At 42.7% G+C, this 15407-nt stretch overlaps 1 protein-coding gene across 2 annotated transcripts; it reads right to left on the bottom strand.

Annotated features, from left to right (window-relative positions):
- Positions 1–511: 511 nt before the first annotated feature.
- On the bottom strand, positions 512–12185 carry YWHAH (tyrosine 3-monooxygenase/tryptophan 5-monooxygenase activation protein eta). 2 transcript variants are annotated; one of them, XM_062631329.1, is made up of 3 exons: positions 12019–12185; positions 11820–11886; positions 512–1951 (listed from the first exon to the last, which is right to left on the bottom strand). In XM_062631329.1, the coding sequence occupies exons 2-3, from the start codon at positions 11880–11882 to the stop codon at positions 1295–1297; spliced, it is 720 nt and encodes a 239-aa protein (XP_062487313.1). In that variant the 5' UTR covers positions 11883–11886; positions 12019–12185; the 3' UTR covers positions 512–1294. The 2 variants fall into 2 exon arrangements, with proteins under 2 accessions (XP_062487313.1, XP_062487312.1); XM_062631328.1 differs by lacking the exons at positions 11820–11886; positions 12019–12185 and adding an exon at positions 9660–10017.
- Between the last annotated feature and the right edge of the window lie 3222 nt (positions 12186–15407).

Raw genomic sequence — 15407 nt, 5'->3', positions numbered from 1 at the left:
GAAGTTTTAGGGACTAGACTGAAGTTTGCTAAAATAGAGGCTTTCTTTAAGAGCAAATACTGCTTCTGTTTGAAGCGGGTATCCATGGAAGTAATTGGGATTTTCATGTGTAAATGTGACATGATGTGGTTAGCACTTCAGAAAGTTTGGAAGTTAAAAGGACAGGAGCAAATACAAGTCTCTGCACTGATATGATGAATAATGTCCCTTACAACGTTTCAGCTCCTGAGCAGACTTGCATCACAGCTTCTCTACCAAGCAAATTACTAAATGTACCACCTCTGGAATCTCCCCTTGAGCACAGGTGAGCAGTATCACATTCTAGATGGCTGTGGGTGTTTTGGGGTTTTGTGGGTGTTTTGACTTTTTTTCCCTTCTTTTCAACATACTGTTTTGTTTGGTTTTTAGCATATGACACAAATTCTTGTTAAACTTTTGATTAAAAATGTTTTAACTCACCAGTGACGTGTTCACTAACTCAGTATCTGCTGTGAACAAAAGACAGGACAGCTTATGTAGAGATAACGTCCCCAAAGCAGCATTTTATTTTATTCATTTAATTTCAAAACATTTAATTTAGAAGTCTGGCATCTCAGTCATCCATCTTAACATGGGCTAATATTGACAGAGTGTTGTCAGAATACAGAGACAACAAAACAGCCAAAGAGTTTACAAAAAAATAAATTCATGGTTCTTCAAAACAACTGCAAGAGGTTACAAGTATCAAAACTCTCAGGTAGATGCACTGCATTGAAAGAAACTGTGCACATACGTTAGAGGCAAAACAAAAATTGCTACTGAAACCTCACATTTCAAACAATTTATTTTAAACTGATGAACAGGGCTGTCATTTCACATCAGCTTCACTGTTCTCATTGACTGAAAAAAATTGGGGGTGGCTAATTTACTCTGCATGCACAAAATATACTGCTTAACAGAACTGTCAGCTCATTTCAAATGGAAAAATAATTAACTGGAATCCAATTATCTTCGATCGCTTTCCATTCTTCTTTCCCATATTTTCCTATCAACAGGCAAACTGAAAATGCCTCATTTATTATGCATCTTTCTGCACTGCTCAAGTGCAACTAAGATAATAGGGCCAATAAACCAATCAATCCATCAGTGCCCATGGAGACTCATCTGAAACTGCTTCTCAATGTGGACAGCAGATCTGAACAGCTGTACAATACAGATAGGCTTAGCACTAGATATTTAGTGTGACTGTGGCAAGGAAATATTGGTGGTGATGGGGATGGCAAAGTGGATGAAAGAGGGATCGGAGGAAAGCTTTTTAATTATTGCCCTCTCCTGCTTCTTCATCTTGCTGATCACTCGTCCAGAGAGTGAGGTTATCTCGAAGTAACTGCATGATGAGAGTGGAGTCCTTGTAGGAATCCTCATTTAGTGTGTCCAGCTCTGCTATGGCATCATCAAAGGCTTGTTTGGCTAAAAGGCAGGCCTGCTCAGGAGCATTCTGGATTTCGTAGTAGAAGACCGAGAAATTGAGCGCAAGCCCAAGCCTAATTGGGTGAGTAGGCTGCATGTGCTCTTTGCTGATTTCAAAAGCCTCTTTATAGGCAGCTTCTGAGGCTTCCACAACACTGTTCTTCTTCTCTCCAGCAGCAACTTCTGCCAAATAGCGGTAGTAATCCCCTTTCATTTTCAGATAAAAGACCTTGCTCTCATACTGGAAGTCATTGCAGTTCTTGATCAAGTATTTATCTAGGAGAGCCAAAACATCATTGCAGACTGTTTCCAGCTCCTTTTCTATCTTCTCCCTATAGGCTTTAACCTTCTCCAGCTTCTTCTCATTCCCATCTGCCATAGTCTTCTGCTCTATGCTGCTGATGACACGCCAGGAAGATCGTCTAGCTCCAACTACATTCTTGTAGGCTACAGACAGCAGGTTTCTATCCTCATTTGAGAGAGGCTCATTCAGCTCAGTCACCTGAAAATACAGACAAAAATAAAATTTAAAGGGTTTGTCTTAGAGAAGAGCATGTAAATTTCTTTCAATACTTCCATCATCAAATACTGGATTCTAAATTTCTTCTAGATCCCAAAATTCCTTCTAGAAAGGAGTCAATTTGTAACAAAAGTTTAAGACTGTTTCTGCAGTCAAGGCTTAAGAGTGAAAACCCCACAGTTCTGTTGTAATAGAACATGTATTTAGAAGACACTTCACATTCACTTAATAAAAGTGATTCAGCCTTGTGTGATGAAGAAGCATTCACAGAAGAAGAGTCAGGTTTTTTTAGCAAGTCTGCTATAATTCTGTAGACTACACACTTAGCAATGAATTTAAATGTACCTAGAATACCAGTTTTATGAACCTGGAACACAGCGCAGACACTGGAAACTGATGGAGTTCTTGCATTTCTTTTCCCTGCTGCTTGCTTTCTTTTGACACCAGAGATGGAAACGCTGCTGTCACTATGATTAAGCTCTGCATAGTACAAATGGAATTAGTGTTTCATAGTATCTTTCAGTCACTTAGTGAGCAATTACACAGTGTAATACAAAAGGTATCATTTCTAGTAGCCGGTGGCTGCAGACGCATTTCAGGGATAGCACATGAAAAAAACTGCATAAAAACAAAATAGGAAATTGGTAAGAGCCATGATCAACTCCAGATTCCTACTACAAAAAGCTAAGACAGAGGAAAGATAATACTTCTAAAACTGTATTTGGGCATATTTCACTTGACACGCTAATTTAGAGAATAAAAACTACTAGCCCTATAGTCACTTAGTTGTTCTGCTTTTGCAAATTTACCAACGTGTTACTAGATTTGGAATTTACGGTTCTGGTGTCCTCAACATAAAAAGGACATGGAACTGTTGGAACAAGTCCAGAGGAGGCCACGAGGATGATCAGGGGACTGGAGGAGCTCCCGTATGAAGACAGGCTGAGGAAGTTGGGGCTGTTCAGCCTGGAGAAGGCTGTGTGGAGACCTCTCAGCAGTCTTCCAGTATCTGAAGGGGGCCTATAGGGATGCTGGGGAGGGACTCTTCATTAGGGACTGCAGTGACAGGACAAGGGGTAACGGGTTAAAACTTAAACAGGGGAAGTTTAGATTGGATATAAGGAAGAAATTCTTTCCTGTTAGGGTGGTGAGGCACTGGAATGGGTTGCCCAGGGAGGCTGTGAATGCTCCATCCCTGGCAGTGTTCAAGGCCAGGTTGGACAAGGCCTTGGTCGAGATGGTTTAGTGTGAGGTGTCCCTGCCCATGGCAGGGGGGGTTGGAACTGGATGATTTTAAGGTCCTTTCCAACCCAAATCATTCCGTGATTCTATGAATTAGGACAAAAAATGTAACTCCATTATTTTACAAATACTGCATTAACTGCATTAAAAGCAGCCACTAGAATTCTAAGGATATGTACTTTGGTATGAAAGTAAACTTGTCCTTGCTCAAGACACTGCTAAAATCATTATTTCTTTTAAAATGCACATGCTTACATGCCTTGACAGGCATCAGAATGTTCACAACCAAATAAATACTGCAAATAATCAAGTCACAAATATTTATACTATTCTGAAACAGATGTATCCAGTGAACCACCCAATAAATGTGCATCTTTCCAATTCTGAAACATAACTTACATGCATTACAACTGTTACAATACAGAGCTTACTTTCAAATTTAGGTTTTGTTCTTAAAACATTCTAAGTCAGTTAGTTCTATCTCTGTCCCGGGTTCAGCAGTAGCAGTCATGTTGTCAGCTCGGCACCACTCACTGGGAGTGAGTGAACAAGTTACCTGACTGGGTTTAAACCACGACAATCTCCCAAGGCCTTTTCCCCACAGGTTAGGAGCCCACTCCTGGACACTGCTCTGCCTGGCCCAATGCAATTCCAGATTATCTACAGCGAGTGAAATGCCCAGCAATCAACTCCAATAACATCCCCACCATCTTCTTCACAGCTTCCAATCGTCCTCCCAACAGTCCCTCCCTCAACAGCCTCTACTACAACCCACCTATATCATCTTCTCTAGTAAAGATTCTAACTCCCTCAAGATGCAGAGGCTCAGATAAGAGCTTTTTATTCCCTACAGTCTGTCAGAAGACAGCACTTGCTTTGCGAAAATTTCTAATTTCATCCAGTTTGTCACAAGACAAAATACAATCTTCCTCGAGTTATCAGCAGTCTTGAAAGAGTTTTCTAGGTTTTTTTCTATTTTCTCTCTTCTAGTGGTATTAATTTTTAATTGCAGAAAAAGCATCATAACACCTACCCTGAAAAAGCTGGTTTATAATGCCCGTTTGCACAGGAGCCATTGCAATTGCAGATAACCTGCACCCAAAATGCCTTTGACCTTCCCTAATCGCAACCAATATCCAATGCAAGTGTTGATAAACAGCATATCTGCAGAAATTTCTGAAGGTCACATTAACAGAGGGAGATCTTTTAAAGTCTAGCATCAACTCTGGCAATTTTGTCTGGTTTTTACTCAACATTTCATATTATAAGTACATCTACAGTACAATCTTTAAAATGCAGCGTAACTTTTGGAAGCATCTTCATGCTGTAATTAGACAAGCCAGTTAAGGCTTTGCTGTTGCATCAGCTTAGGCTAAGTTTGCTAAAACTCTCAATAAGCACTAGACTAACAGAACTTAACCTGACACAGCAAGATTGAGAAGTAGCAGGGAATACTTAAGATTCATTCATGTAAAGCACAACAGAAACAGCCTGGGGAAAAGCCACCTCAGGACAAACTGAATAACAGTTGTTAATACGTGGGAAAAGAATGTTGACTTCTTAATCAAAACAATAAAATATCCAAGAGACAAGATTAAGACTTAATTAAGAGACTATTCCAGGTCATTACTAGACTGCTGTGTCATTTAATTCCCAAAACTGACTTAAACTTACCTTGAAACTGCTCCTTAAGAGAGGAAACATTAACAGAGAAGCTAATTCAACATCCTTAGGGGATGTCTACTAGCTTTAAAATGTAACAGAAGTTATCAGTCTCTCTTGGAGAATCAGCAACTACCATCAACTCAAGTGCATGGCAAATTATTCCTATCCTAGCTAAAAATTTGTTGCTCTGTGTAGATATCGGTAAAAATCTTATCTACCTCTCTGGTGTATACTACAAGGACCCAGATTCAAAGAATAGCATGTGACCTTTACGGAGCTATCTACTGGTTTATCTATAATACATAAGCAAAGTAGACACAAACAGACATATTTCTCTTCACATTTGGATAAGATGCATAGAAAAAGAAAACCTGAAATGCTGAAGGAGGGTTTTTTCCTCCTATATTCCATTCTACCTACAGCCTTTCCATAACAGAAAAGATCTCGGGACTGCTATAATTTATACTTTTAATCTCTTTTACATGTTAGATGTAGACACACTTTTTTATAATGGCTCTAAGGGAAACCAGAAGCACTTAAAGATGAAAAGCCATTTGTAGTATGACTTCCAAAATAGTATTTACTTACTCAGGTGTTACTCTATAATTTCCTTATGCAAAGAAACCTCTCTCACACCCCCTAAGTTTGGGGTTATTTTCTGTCCTGAGCCAGATGATGCAATCTAACACACTAGCTATGATCTGCAGGAACTTTTCATTCAGACTGACAGTCTGCTTTTTGTAACCAGAATACAGTCCAAAACATTTATTTCTAGAATACTTTCAGGTGTCTCCTCCTCTGCTTTATGCCCATTCTTTCACAGTTTACTGGGAGAAAAATGGGTGTATATAAAAGGAACCACGATTACAACCTGGAATTCCTAACTACACATGCTGATGAGTATGGCAGTCCTGCATCAGCTCAGAAATTACTTGCATGTGTGCGTTCCCACATAGACCATACCAAACCAAGTTACACAAAGAAAACACACCAAAGTGAAGGTTCCACAATGGTCAGCAGATCAATGATGCACTGTTGGATTACACAGTAGAATTTGACCCAGGTCAACTGAATGTATGTGATTATATTTATGTTTCATTAGCCAGAGCATGTGAGTCACAGCTAGAGCCAGTTATTAGCAAGCTGCTGCAAAAATGACTGTACCTGAGCCAGTATAAAGTCAGGTTTAATAACTTAAAGTCTCCTGATATAAAGTTATACAGCCATAATTTCTGAACAAATAAAGCAGGCTAATGAATTTAAAGCAGATCAGTATCTCGCATCATGTGGCTTCACTGTTTAATACCAAGCACTGGAAGTTCATAGCTAGATTTACTGAATAAAACCACAATAAGGAAGTAGTCTCATAGCAGGGAAGGATATCCTTTACATTAAAGACATCTCATTCCTCCCTCCTACGCGTAAGTACTTCATTAACCCAAAACCAGACACTGATGTGAAGGAAAACTTGGTGACAAAATACTGAAAATATGGAACATCCCAAACTTTTGAGCCCACTTACGTGCATAGGTAAAGCCTACGTATTAAACTAGAACCTCATGATATTTTACTTAAAAAACTTTAGATCCTTTTAAGACTTGAATTTATTTCACAGAGAATAGTATGATTAATTTTAAAATTATACCTCTCATAACTCAATTAATCTTACCAATTTTAAAGTGTAAATGACTCTCTACCGGCTATACTAGAAAACCAACATAAATTGAGGTCCTGAGCACTACGTATCAGAATTAACACTGTCTGAAAGACTAAGGGCTCATACAGCTAAAATGTTTAACTATTTCTGGAATGATCTAAACCAAAAGGTACTCAATGCTGCATTCTCAAGTGAGAACCTTTAACGTTTACACTAAGAGCATTATCTTTCCCCGTGTGAAGAAGCAATTCTGTACCTACCGTGTAGGGTTATTCCAAACAGCTGGAATCCTGGAGCAGCATTTAATGCAATGACAATGCCACACCCTTTGGAAGAATGCTATTTCATACAAGCACATTTATGTAAAATTTTATTCGCTATTAAAATTATTTTATCTATTTCATTTTTCCTCTCCTGTCTACACATTATAAGCCAAAATACCAGAATTCTTCCAAGAAAACAGTTTAACAGCAATAAAAAAAATTGTATTCTTGAGCAGTAGTTTCCTTACTTAAGCTGCAACTGCTGCTGCATCTGGCTTTTTTTTTTTTAACTGATAGGACTGAAAAAAATCAGTGTTTCTCCAGCTTCATGCTGACAGCTGAAATGGCAGTCCCGTCATACTTTTTTTTTTCCTTTGGTGGCAGCCTCCAAAGTCATGAAAATATCCTTTTGCTAGAATAGTTTTTGTTACTTTATGTTTTAGGAGTAACTATCAGGCTGTGGCTATATTGCATTCTGTAGAAGTGTAGTGATAAATACCTAAAACTGAAATTCACATTTCTGTTTCCACTGAACACACACACACTACTGTCACATAGCACCTTTTAAAACCATCAGCTGTTATCTTCAGAGATCTTTATATTTTCAAAAAATACAAACTCTTCAAATCAAGATATTCTGCACTGAGAATAGATATCCAAGTTAGAACACTGATTTCCTGTTGAAGGAAGTCTAACGTCTCTGGAGTGCAAGAAGATTACTTAAATATGATTCTATATGGATAAAGCAGTCTCTTAGTACCTGTTACTTACAATCACTGACATAGAAGGAAACACTAGCTGTTTGAGAGCAGCCAGCCACATAATAAGGTTTCATAGGAGCTTATGCTCAGCCAAAATCAACTGCAGACATTGAAGTGTTCTGGAAATCACCATGTTAGAAGGAGTACCTGTGAAAGCCAAGTAACCAACAGATGCTGCATTACAGACCTGCAACAGGGTAGGAACACTGCAAAACCTGTTGCTTTTTAAATTCAGATTTACCGTTTGTATTTAAAGTATCTATAACACAATGTTTCATAAATCCTCAAGACTCAAGCTCATCATCATACAACCTGAGAGCAGAAGTAGCGTTATAGAGAAGAATGCTGTGATTCAAGATGAGTGAAAACTGCAGGGTAATTAGGACAGTTTAAAGAGAACTGGACATACACACTAGTTACGTGTACTTTATTTACATTTTTCCTGAAACATAGCAACTGTACCCTGCTTCACATCTGTTCAGAGCATCATACATACACCATAGCTTTTTATTTTTCCAAATACTGCTGAACTATCTACAGCTACAAATAGTCTTCTACAGCAGCAGCAGATTTTGGTAGTTTTTTTGCTCCATCTTTTAGAGCTAGCTATTGACATATTTGAGATTAATAGAGCTGTTACTACTGCATTATACGTATCAAGAATTTGTCTAGTGCCTCTGCTACTGAGACACTCAGAAGCATTGCTGCTTTAGAACTGGGCAGTTGCAGTATTTCTAATCACACAATAGCAAGAGTGAGCAAGAGAGCAAAATAAGTGTCTTTTTACTGCCCTCATTTAAGGGATGGGACATTCATTACAGCCCCTGAACAAATCGATTGGTACAACAAAAATGTGAACTCCATCTGAAACTGCTCTTCCAAACTAAGATCATCTCATCTTTAAACAGGTGTACTCTCCAGGGGAACAATTCCTCTTGGGGCCTTTGATGTTCACAAAGGACAGATCAGCGAGAACAAACCAACTGTAATCAGATACAGTAAAGACAACGCTAAGCATTTACCGACATTAACATTACTCTTAAAAGATGAGGTTACACGAATGCTTTGGTTTTAAAGAAGGGACTAGACATAGTAAGTTTGATCATTCTGCAAGTTTATTATGTATCAGTACAGACAGATCAGTAAAAGTAATTTTCATTGCTTGGGTATGAAAAGAGCTGAATTGCAACTGTAGCTTATTGCTTAAACACATGTCAGTACTCAACTGGGTACAGAATGCACTGACAATCTGTTACCCTACAAAGAAGAAGCAAAAGGACAACGTTAAATCTTGGGAAACACTCTCCGTGTGCTGGGTAGCTTTTATACTCGGATGCAACCACTATCTTTTGAGTCAGAGTGCTGATGTTTATGGGTGAGGCCTTTACTCGTGCCTTTTATCGCAAGGCAAAAGAAACGTCTAGAAAAGGAGGGGGGCTCTTCTTGCCGTGCGCGGTTTCCCCAGACACCCCCCAGCAGCTGGCATGTCCTGGGCTACCTCAGAAGCGAAGACGCACCCCAAGGTCAAACCCGACATCCCCACCGGGGGAGGGGGAACCGGGCGCCAGGACGGGCCCCATGTTGAGCAGGGGTCGGAGAAAGAATCGACCACGTTCCCGCCGCGACGAGCAGAGGCGGGCAGTATTCAAACCGCTGCACTGCGCGCCGGATTGGCGGCGGTGGGGAGAGAAGCGAGAGGAGGGCATGGGGACAGCCACACCCCCAGGGCAGGAGCGGCCGCGGGAGCGCTGCACAGAGCCGTTAGGAGGGAATGGAGGCAATGCGGGAGGCAGATACATTTTACAATGGGACCTGGGTCCAGTTTGGACTGGCTGCTGTTTGCCTCGTCTCTCCCCGAGGCAGGTGGTAACGGGCACCGCCCCACACGGCGGCGAGGTGTCCCGCCGGGAAGGTCCGGCTCTTGCTCCCGCCCTCCTTTCTTCACGGCGACGGGTGGGACCTGGCGGCTCGCATCCTCCCCGGGACCCAACTCCGCCTCGGACCAGCCCGGACTTCCTTCCCCTCCCTCCCCCGCCACTACCCACCCTACACACTCCTCCCCGGGTATGACCCGCAGCCGCCACGCTACCAGCCCCACTCACCGACTTCATGGCCGAGGCCATGTCGTCGTATCTCTCCGCCTGCTCGGCCAGGCGGGCCCGCTGCAGCAGCTGCTCTCGGTCCCCCATAGCCGCTTCCGTGGTGGCTGCCGGGCTGGGCACTCTGCGCCCCTCAGAGAGAGAGGAAGGGAGGGGAGCGGCGGGGATGAGCGCCTCGGTGCGCGCGGATGGTGCGAGCCGAGCCGGGAGCCTGCACGGAGCCGCCGCCTCTCGCTCCCTCAGCGGCCGCCGGGCTCGCTGCGTGCCCTCCGCGGCGTGTGCGGCTCGCGCCTCTCCGCCCGGCTCCGAGCCTCGCGCTGCTGCCACCGCCTGCGCCTGCGCGCTGGGAAGGCAAGGAGGGGGCGGAGCCGAGGGGACTGCAGGGGAGGGGAGGGGGCGCCGCTCCCCCGCGCTCTATTTCTAGGTGACGTCACTTGCTATAAATAGCCATGCCGGGGCGCCGGCTGGGGGGAGGCGCATGCGCGCTGCGAGTGCTGCATTCTACTGCTGCAAAGGTGGAGGTGGGCGGTGGGCGCGGGCACTGCGGAGAGGGGCCGGGCCACGGCCGTGTCTCAGCCCGGGGCGATGAACGCGTGTCGTGTCCCAGCCGGCTGTGGGGGTGGCAGGCGCGGAGCAATCCTAATACCTTGCCTAGGAGATGCAACTCGATTAAATCTTACTACGTGTTTTAATTTGTAACCGTCGGGCTCCTCTTTCATAAACCGGCAGCCTACCAGCCTTGCATAGAAATTATCTCAAAGGGAAGGCACCGCACAAATGACTCCAGAAACACGAGTTACTCATCTCTTACAATAACACATAGACTAACTTTTCCTATTCAACCAACAGCCAGCGCCGAAACATCACTGCACATACGGGAGTTGCTGTGCAACGAGCGACAGACTGACTCCCCATCCAACAGCATATCAGAGCTGCTGACCACAGCACCCCTATCCAGTAAAGCTCACCTCTGTGGTCACCCCCAAAGCAGACGGAAGCAAGCATGTTAGCATGCACCAGAGGCAGGGGACCAAGGCTGCTGCCACTCATGAGATTACTCTGTTCACCCTCAGCACTCTTGCACTGCTGCAATCCAGTAAATCCCGTCCACTGTGTCAGCCCAAAGTTTTTGGCCTTAACTCTAGCATTGCTGGCTTTTATGTGTTAAGTCCTCATGTCATTTAAAATAAATGCTGCAGTTAGTTTTAGAAGGGATTGTATGAATATTGCAGATAGTTTTAAAGGACATAAATATTATGACAAATAAGAATAAATAGTAACTCTATGTAATAAAGCATGAAGGGTAAAAATGACGTGGAGAGATAGAAACTGAATGCCAGCACGTTCAGGAAGCAGATCTGTGCAGCACTGCTAAGCACACAGCTGCAGGTAGGTACCAGCAAGCTGAAGGCCACTTCTTTCCCTACAGGATTTTACTGTCACTGTTTCTAGGAGAAGAAAGTGACTAATAAAACCTTAACAGAATGGAACCCATGTATCAGCCTAATTTGTTATCATTATCAATGCAAAAGTTGCATTGATTTTACCTAAGGATAAAGTTTTATCAATGGGCAGCAGAAGCATGTTCTTGAAAAGGTGCATTTAAATGTAAAAATACAGATTTTAATATATCTAACACTTATGCAAGAATAGCATAGAATAGAGGTGGGCCAATCCAAAATACCTAATATGCTTCTCCATCTTGCAAACTTTGCAGTTGTAATCACTTCTTAGTAGAGATTACTCAGTCTGCAAAGTGTTCCAGCGGTTCTGAAAATTCATGGGGTTTACCAAAAGCTTTCTAGTCTCATACAGCAGTTTCAGACTCCCAAGGGAAACAGATTATGAAGTATTTTTATAACTAGTTATTCACCCACTCACCAGACAGTCTGCATTAATCTGCCAAATACATGTGAATATAGGTACACCGGCAGAAACATTCTCATTAAATGCTTTCTCTCTAACGGCTATTTCTCAGTCTAAAGCATCTCAGAAGTTCTTAACGTTGCAGCCACAAGGTGATACACAACCTCACTGCACTAAAATCAGAGTCATGGCTATACACAGTTGCAAGGAAAAGTGCAATCTTGTACGCAGCATTTCTACAGTCTGACTGTAGTAAAGAGACAGCATTTCATACGCACACAGTATGTGGGGGAGTACCTCTATCCTCCTGTGCGTACAGCACCTCATGCTCTGCATCGTCAGCCATAACAGTGGCTCCATGGATCTGTAGAGGTACAAATAAAACCAAATTAGAGCTCACACAATGAGGTTTAATCTGCTATAATATTTATAAGTTGAGATACGACATCTTAAAAATAAAAATGGAAAGGCAATGGAAATGAAAATGTCGGCATACCTTTTAATAGAGTGCTAAACAAGTGCAAGACACTACCTAACCATGGCTGCCCTGACAGATGCCAGACACCAAGCATGATGTTACAGAGCTCCGTGATGCCCCACACAGCCCAGGCAGGAGCTCAGAGATCCTGTTCTCATGAGGCAGGACTGGGAGCTGTTGGCAAAGCAACCACACCCAGCAAGAATTTGTAGATGGAGAAATTTCTGGTACTGAAAATTGCACCATGACCTAAGGCAGTGGCTCTGCTCCACAGGCGTATCTGATTATTGGACAGCACCAATGTTCCACAAATAGCTCCCTGCTGGAATGCCATTCCCGTTCACTGTTCAACTCCACACCGGGGCACTGGGGACACTAAAGCACTCTCAGATGGCATCCCCTTCCCGGTGCAGATGTTTAGCTGAGGAGACAGAGCTAGAAGGTACACTGATGAAGAGGAAACACGGCCAAGAAACCACCCCAGCCATCCTCAGCCTTTCCGCCACAGTGGAAAGCCTCCCCTTTGATTGTTCTGGTAGCAGTAGGGAACATGCATTATTTGCAGCACTCTTCCTGAGACTCATGGAACCAAAGCAGTGGTACTACAAAGTCCCTGCCACTAATATCCTCCCCATCCCTGGAGAAAATGATCTTCCCTCTCCTTTCTGCAGCATGGTAATGTTTTATTTAGGGAACTGCTAAATGATAAAAGTCTTGGGGACAAGACGATGGAAAACAGAGAGAACAGGAACAACTACCAACTGATGGGGAGGTTAACTGGCTTCCACATCACAGCAAAAGAGACATGAGTATGGCAGAGACAGAGAGTTTGTGGGCATCTGATCTTGGAAATACTGTGACTGGCACTTACATGAGGCAGAACACCCAGGCAGCACTGCAAGGTCAGATTTTTTCACAGGCTTAGGACTACCTATGATTTTTATTGTTAGAACCCTGGCAGGACATCCTCCAGTAAAATGAGGTAAGTGCATCAGGGAGGAAAGGTGTAACCAATGACAAGATCAGAGCACAAGATAGGAGTGGGTGTAGCTGAAAGCGTGAGGATTCTTTCCTAAACCACAAGGGACTATCATTTCAATGATATATTTCTAGCCAAACCATATACCACAGTTTAACAAGCAACAGAACCCTCTAGGTTGTCACAGTGTGTGAAAATATTCTACCATTTGTCATATTTCAATTTCATGTTAATCTTGAATCATCCTCACAGAAACTCCCTCATAACTCAAAGGAAAAACCTAGAATGACAGTAGAAAGATTACTTTGCCCAAGCACTGCTGAAAAGCAGTAGGGTTCATGCTGTGAGTTGTGGTAAAGCACATTGTTTATCTTTTCACTAACACGGGAAAACAAAAGGGCAATGATTGGTACAAAACCTGTGAAGCTCTTGCTCCCTTCCTGGGAAAGGTTAGGTCTATATACTGAAACCTCTCTGGAATCACTGCAGTATTCCTAACACCACTCAGAATTCACACACAGTAGCCTTTTATATGTTCAAAATCCTGTGCAGGTCTGAGTTGAAAAATCCTCAGAACTCTCTGGCAAAATGTGCCATTTTCAAGTGTTTGCTCATTTCAGAGACCAGAGAAGAAGCAGCACTATGTCAGAATAAAAGATCATGGCAGTGATTTTACTTGCCAGAATGATTCAGGGATATGCACAGGAGGCTGTGAAGCATGCTCGGTTGTGGGGGTTCTTTAAGTGGCCAGAACACGGTAGCTAACTGGAAGCAGCTTTAACTCTTAATAAGCTGCCTCAGACCACAGCATATGCTGGTCCTGGCCAGATAGAAGAATGTGGATTTATTCTTTATATAACAAAAGTAAAGGAACTAGAATTCACAAGCATAAACAGGAAAATATGAAAAAGCCTGTTTATCAGAAGCTGTCACCATTGCACCATGTTGAAAAAAGCTCTACATGAAAGAGGAAAAAAACACAAACTATGCTAAGAAAATGTTAAAAAAAAAAACTAAAAAAAAAAAACCAACAAACCACAAAACAAAATTAAAAAAAAAACAAGTTAGATCAGAATTCAGATGTCCACCATTTCCAGAACCAACCCAAAGACACCTCATGCTCTGCAAACACAATTAAGGACTCGGCATCAGCAGCCACTTTTAAAATAAGCCCAGGCCTGTCTTAACAAGTGAATTTTTACTGCTCTGCAAACTTTACTAAAGTGGATTAATTTGGCTTAGAACTGAATTAAATCCCACTGAAGACGATTGATCTGAAACAATGACCTTTCACTGTAGAACATGACATGAAAGACTTTGGGGATAAGACTAATGAAGTACAGAGATAAAACAAAATGCTTCTACCAACAGTTTCAAAAGCGGCCTCTTATTCTGGGTGCCCTACTTGAGTTGCTGTGTAAGTGCTTATCTCCTTTGAAAACTAGGCCCCAAGCAAGTTGAGCCAAGCATCCAGAACAGGAGACTGCCTGAAAATACTGGCCTTGAAGATGGATCTCCTAATGTTTGTCCTGAGTGGTTCTCAGATATGCCCATTAGTTCTGTGATAGCCAGAGGAATCACCAAGGGGACTTAGAGCAGGGAAACTGCTTCTCATGCCATTAATCCTCACTAGTGCTGTAGTGGATTAGTTCAGCCATTTCTACAACACACTTCCTACTACTGATAGGCTAGAACAGCTCAGTCTCTGACCTTGCCAGTCTTCGGGCTGTCTGTCAAAATGCCAAGAGGAAAGCCACCTCTAGACAGCAGTGCTGAAAAGTTCAGATGCCTGCCTATTGGGAAAGCGTCCTTCTCACCTCCGGGACAGCCAAGTAATAGAACTGCTGAAAGTGCTCCTAGATTTCCATCCCTTCTGTGATCAATTCACACATATAAGCATTGTTCTTTGGGCACTTACATGCATTTTAAGATAAAAATGACTTTGTTTTTTTTTCTATTTAGGGCAAGCTCCTTCATTTGATAGGCCATGCCATGCTGAGGAAGACATTGTCATTCGACAACAGCATGCAGAGCACATTCAGCTCAGGGCAGGTCAGCCACGTGCTCAGAGTGCTTCTAAATACAGCTCCAAGGAAGAGCAACATAAACACACCCAGAGCTTGCTACATATGGTAGGACAGGGACACCAGAACATGATGGGGATGCAAATCACACCCAGGAGAAAAGAACAAGGCAAGACACAAACTGAACAATTCAAATGCTAGCCCAATGTGAATACAGTATAAACAACTCCACTACACTGTCTTCATAGACTAACTCCACACAGCAGCACAGGCAGAGAAGGCCAAATCCTAAGCATCACTGGCATTCAGCAGAGGTCCACCTGATCTCTTTCTCTGCTGCATGGCTATGCATCCCTGTCCATTCCAACTCATATGTGGGCAGGCAGCAGCCTGCCTCTGAACTC

Source organism: Pezoporus occidentalis, unplaced genomic scaffold (assembly GCF_034315485.1).
Source record: "Pezoporus occidentalis ecotype Australia unplaced genomic scaffold, CSIRO_AGI_Poc_V1 ctg37, whole genome shotgun sequence".
Lineage (NCBI taxonomy): Eukaryota > Metazoa > Chordata > Aves > Psittaciformes > Psittacidae > Pezoporus > Pezoporus occidentalis.
This window is presented reverse-complemented; position numbering and strand designations above follow the sequence as displayed.